This window comes from Xiphophorus maculatus, chromosome 18 (assembly GCF_002775205.1).
Source record: "Xiphophorus maculatus strain JP 163 A chromosome 18, X_maculatus-5.0-male, whole genome shotgun sequence".
NCBI classification, from domain to species: Eukaryota; Metazoa; Chordata; class Actinopteri; order Cyprinodontiformes; family Poeciliidae; genus Xiphophorus; species Xiphophorus maculatus.
In genome coordinates this window covers 20,675,412-20,681,411 of record NC_036460.1, presented here as the reverse complement: position 1 = coordinate 20,681,411, position 6,000 = coordinate 20,675,412, and the positions used below count along the sequence as shown (strand labels likewise).

The 6,000-nt window shown below is 39.0% G+C and overlaps 1 protein-coding gene across 4 annotated transcripts in view; it reads left to right on the top strand.

Annotated features, from left to right (window-relative positions):
- The first annotated feature begins 4,382 nt into the window (after nucleotides 1-4,382).
- LOC111611990 (elastin-like) overlaps nucleotides 4,383-6,000 on the top strand; it is a 67,447-nt gene continuing 65,829 nt past the window's right edge. For all 4 annotated transcript variants that reach the window (XM_023351310.1, XM_023351312.1, XM_023351311.1 and 1 more), the window contains exon 1: nucleotides 4,383-4,668. In XM_023351310.1, coding sequence (XP_023207078.1) covers nucleotides 4,593-4,668 — 76 coding nt within the window. In that variant the 5' untranslated portion in view covers nucleotides 4,383-4,592. The remainder of the gene's footprint in view (nucleotides 4,669-6,000) is intronic.

The following is a 6,000-nucleotide window of genomic DNA, read 5'->3' as shown; positions in this document are numbered from 1 at the left end:
AAGACGGATTCAGATAAAAGCTGCACCGCCCACATCTGACCCAATTTAACCGTTTTGTCCTGAACCTTGTTTTCACTTTTCCACATGGTTTAATGTTCCCAAAATTTTAATTTCAGGCTACAACCAAACAAAATCTTGCGACCAGGAGGGGTTTTTACTGCATCGCCTCCTACTGCTTGATATCTTTCATAATATAAAGTCTGTTGCTGGAGCAAATATTACGTAAACGTAACTCTGCAGCTGAATTGTCCTCATGATTTCAGTTGAACTGGAGAAACTTGGCACAAAGTTTTATGGTAAAGATGCTCATAAATCAGTGGTTCAGTGGTGTTCAAACATTTCAGCTTCTGATCCACAAAATCACAGCTTGAGTACTAAAAGACAGCTAATAAGCCAATTAAACAAGGATTTAAATGCACCATAAATCCCGATTTTTAAGATCTGCGGGACGCCCTTCTTCTCCTCCAGCCGTCAAGTTGAAATTCTGCTGAACAATTAATTAAACATTTATTTGGCATCCAGAAGATCCCCCATTTAATGTTTCTTGACCCAAAGTGGTGTCCTGACCTCTAACTGGGAAACCACTGCTGTAACTATGGTTACCACTGGAATTTACTGAACTCCAATGGGATGAGTTCAAATGTGAAAGGAAAATCTGTTTGCTCTTGGAGAATAAAGCTGTCTTGTCTTCTCCAAAGTAATTATTTTGTAAATCAATCATCTTTATGAGTTTAAGATCTAAGACTTATTTACAATACTTCATATTTGACCTTTTAGTGACCTTTCACCAATGACAGGAATCCAACTCATCGTCAATCAGCTGGTATTATCCAATAAGGTAAGTTGGATTTGGAGTAAAAATATTAAAAACAGAAAAATGATACTGACAATAAGCCAAGAAGTTCAATACCTTAAACATTGCATTGTTCATACTCTGGTTTGAAAATAAAATGCTGGGAACATTCACAGTTTTAAAAGAACGTCTTACAGTTTTATCACATAAATTCTCTTCAAATGGGTTTTGTCAGATGTCTAAATGATCCTTAATGTTGCACAAAACCCCAGATTCACAATCTCCACAGTTAATGCAGCTTCTCCTTCAAAACTAGCTTCCTTTAATCTTCCTTTAATCTGCTGTTCAACTTTGTTATTTACATAGAAAATAAGAGCTGTTAATTCATGTACTTTTTTTCTCCAAGTCTGTCACACAAAGGAAGAGCACAGGTGAGGTATAATAATTGACAAATACTAAACACGTTACAGATAAGTACTGATCCGTAACAATGTTCTATAAATTAGCATATAACTGAAAAGCCCAGATATTTCAGGAACCTAATTACTAATTGAAGCACATTATTAAAGTCAGATGAGTGTTTGAAAGCCTTTAGTTCTGTCAATTGATTGATGATTATTTTCCATAATGGAAATGTGATGTTTAAAATTTGAATATTACATCAGATCAATAAAACAACTATTTCTAAAAACAGAAATTTGGGCTTTTGGAAACATTTGGAAACTGCTTAGATGTTATTTTCAAAATGTATTTTCAATCTGATAAACGAACCTCATCTGAATGAATATTCTGATTTATTCAACATGACAGTAAATGTCGTTTCCTTGCTGACGGACGGCTGCATGAACTCCCCTCTTTCTCTTGGTGTCACAGTGACAGATATTTGTAGCTGTCTGTTTAATGCAAGAAGCACAATGAAGATACAGGAACAAACTAATCAACATTTGGTCTATTTTTTAAAACATTAATGCTGTAACGTAACTGCATGAATATGAAAACAGTAACCCTAAAAGTTATACGGGGCAAGCAGTTATTTGTTTTATTAATTACAGTTTGTTCTATGTGACCTCTTTCTGAGCCTTCCCCAAAGTCCATGTTCTTTGCTTTTTTGGCAAAAACACCAGTTAGCTCAGCCCAAAGGATAAAACCCAGACATTAGCTAAAATAGACATTAAGGTTTGCAAATAGATTGAGGAAAACACTGCTCCCATCCAGAATACACTTCTGCTTCCCAAGCAGACCGGTCAGCTTGGGCTGTTGGTCCTAAATCAAATATGGAAAGACTAGTACCATGGATAATACAGCATTAGGTCAATCTCCTCCTGATGTTTGGATTGTAATTAATGATTTACTTTAATCATAGAGTTGAGAGGCCTTCAAATATTTACACGGTATTTGCTTTTGTTGTAAATTTTTGAGTTGTTCTCCTTATATTGTGTTTTTTTTTCCCCTTTCTCTCCATGTAATGGAAGACTTTAGAGCAGAAAACAGATGATTTCACTTGTTTGAATCGGCATCCCAGGGTGCAGGATATCTGCAGCTTATTAGCAATTAAAACTTATGTTCCGAGTTTGATGAAGGTTGATGAAACGCATGCACACTGAGGTCTTTCTTGATGTTGTTGTTTTTTTATTTATTTTTTATTCATTTTTCAGGTGTAGGATTTCTCAAGGTGCACCGATAGAGATAAAGAGTAGCTCAAATTCATTCTACAACAGAGGCCAAAAAAAATGGAACAAATTTCTGAAAAATCTGGCTTATCCACAGCTTCATCATTCACGTGAAAGCAAACCTTTAACAGCTGACGTTGTCAACATGCCTGAGCTAACTTCAATGAAACAAACATGAGGTAATGTGGACATTAATGTGGCGAACGTCACCGGTATGAAGGATGCTGTGTGTCTTGGAAAGCAGAACCCATTAGGCCGCATGCAACAGTCTGGTCCGTCAGGTCTGTGTCTGAGAGAGTAATGACTTTGGCTGCGGCTCTCGCCAATAAAAAGGACCTCACTTCAACCTTCTCTGAGTTGAAATCCTAAATATGTGCCTCCTGGGAGAGCGGCCCGATGGACACTGACAGGTCTGTCAGCGACGTCGCGTCAACTAAGGTTTTCACCATGCAAGTCACTGGTGCCTTTCACAGTCTCTCATATTCATACTGTATTTGGTCAACTTGGGACTCGCATTTTTACACTCCAGCCTAATATTTTGAGATAACACAGTTATTTTCCCATTGCCAATTCAAACCACGAGACAGAGTGAGGTGCGTATGATGTCTTTGTAGAGTTTCTCCTCACTTGTATGTGTCTTTGTGATTCCAGAGTAAATTCCTTAACTGTGGACATCACAAATCATCCTCAGTGTTTCCTCATTTACTCAAAGCAGGTGTTCTCGTTGGTTTTCATCTTCAGCTTGGGATCTGGGCTACCGTCAATGCTGTTTGGTTAGTGAGTGGACTACAGCTGGATTACAATGATCCACTTTATTCCAAGTAAACTATTACCTAAGGAATGTTAAGAATGGATTCTATGATTGTTGTCAAAGCAGCGTAAGGTTCTATGTTACACGGTTTACTGGAAGGGCACTGAAATAAGTTACGACCAAAATGATCAACAGGTCTTATCAAAACAGAGTCAAGTAGCTAGCGTTTGCTTAGCACCTCACTAAACCCCGCCACATGCGTGTTTACATGGCTGGTATATATACACATGCTGCAAATTGTTTGCATTTCAGCTACTCAAAAATGAGCATTGATTATCCTAAACGGCCACTAAAATGTGAGTTTTAAATGGAATTTGCGTGGTTTAATCCCAAGGAAAGCGCTTAAGCTGCAGAATAAAGGTATCACAAATCACAGGTTTTCATTTAAAGAACCCAGGATAATCTAGTCAAATTCTGGAGGTTTAAATGTTTCACTTTTGGAAGTGAAACTGATTTTAGTCCAGGGGGCATAAACACTGTGAAATGAATCAGAAGCCATCTCTGCATCATATTATTTAATGATTTGGAGAATATAAAGACCTAATTAGGTACATGTTTTGTCATCAAATGTTCTATTGGAAAAACTGAATATAATCGCTTGCTGTTACAAGATTTCCAATGCAATTTCTATTTTTGTTTTGCCTTGTGGCAACTGTTTGTTGCCAAATGTGTTCTTTTTGGGGATTTTTTAAACCTCTCTCAGCTATTTATGGAGTTGCTCAGACTGCAATGCCTTGTTCTCAGTGTTTTTTATTTTTATTTTATTTTTCGTCACTTGTAGTAAAAACAAAAAAGAAAAAAACTGTAAGAAAATGTTTTCTTACTGCTTGTCAGGAGTCGGTAATGAGTACCATAACAGACGAATTGTTATTCTGGTATGCAGTTTGCTCTTCTTTTATATTCAATCTGACTCGAACAGATATTTCTGTGTATCCATGCAAATGTTTGGCTGACAGTTCAATTTATTGTGGATTGGGAGCACAGGGGCTGGGGTGTGTGTGTGTGTGTGTGTGTGTGTGTGTGTGTGTGTGTGTGTGTGTGTGTGTGTGTCTTTTTCCCTCTTCTTTTTCTTTCCTCGCTGGCAGCCGCGTCTCAGCAGTTGGCAGCAGTGACCAGAATAAAAACAGCAACACCAGACTCAGAGCAGGGGGGGGGAAGCAGAGTCGTCTCCCCTCTTGTAATGACACAGCGTCTCCCCCGTATCTTTTTACCTTTCTCACTCTACTTGTCCGCTCTTTGAGACCTCGGGGAAGAGGTAATTAGCTGGGAGAGAATAAAACCAGCTGATCGGGAGAGGGGTGGTGCATTCTGGAGAGAGATGGCTAACAGAAACACTCTCTTGCTCGTCTGTGGAGTCGTCCTCCTAGCGTTGATTCAGTCCTCTCTTCAAGGAGGTAAGTGTGCAACAGGTGAACTCTGTAGGAATTTGGGCTGCATCAGTCACAGACTTAGCACAGGCACAATTTATGCATTATTTTAAACAAACATTTCCAGCTTAAGGTGATCAAATTAAAGCTTTCCATTTTGAACTCTTGTATATTATTGGTTTTTGGGGGATTTTTGGGAAAGTGCACTTTAATGTATTCTCCTGTGAAATAAAAGTTTGATTTTAGTTTAATGGAAGTGCTTTTGGAAATGCATTTTTCAAAATGACAGATCAGCAGTAGCAAGCTGATAAAAGGCAGTGTCATTATTTTTGCTTCATGTTTGCATCAAATATCTGTTGCTGCAGTTTTAGAAAAACAAAAGTGAAGATCTCTGCTCCGACCAGACGTCTGCGTCCAAAGATTTTAACTTGTTATTGGATCTAAAAGTGACTCCTGCACCAGATAATAATCCTGGCCTATCGCCTCTTGTCATGTTGTGCAATCTAAAGCTGAATTTTATTGCGTTGGTTCGTTACTCAGGCTCGTTTCTCATGGGTTTGAGCATTTTATTGTATCTCCCATAGCTGAACTGGCTCCTGCACACACCTTTGCATGTGTATGTGTATGTTCACTTGGCCCCAGACCCCATCCTTAAAAAATGTCAGACCCAGAAGCTTCCAGCTGGCCTCTCTTTCTGTTCAGAGAAACCACACACAGATTGAATACACCCCCGGCGAGCCCCCTGGGTGGATCAGCTCACTGCGAGGGTCGCAGAGAAAGCTTTGACTAGATAGTCTGTTGTTGCAGATATGAGAAAGTGGCTTCGAGTGCAGCTCGAAGTCACGCCTAATCTGTTTTAGACAGAGAGGAAGAAAAGAGCGAGACTGTGAGCATGCCTTTTCCTCCCACTGTCATTCAACTCGCCAGATTTGTTTTTCCTCCTCTGTTTGCGTTGCTTTGATTGGTTCTCAGTCTGTGTTTTGGCCGAGAGTCTTGAAGTTATTCAACCTCCAAATGGAAAACATGTTAATCATCCGAGCTATAAATGCTGCAGTGAATCCCATCTTTCTTTCTTTTTATTTATCAGCTTAAGAGTCACAGCTGTTTGTTCTCCCTGTCCTCCAGTGTCCCAGCTCCTTTTATTCTGAAATGTTGTAATTTTTCCAAAATAAATATTTAGGCAACCTACAGTAAAGTTCTCCTCGCTCCAGTTGCCCATTTTAATCAGTCCATGTGGTGAATAATTTGCCAGCTGTCAGTTCGAAGAGCGCGGCGTCTCTCTTTTATCTCGCCCTCTTGTACAACATTCGTCTTTTGCATTCCATGTTTCGGTTTAAATTTTGAGCTGCTGTCAGGTTA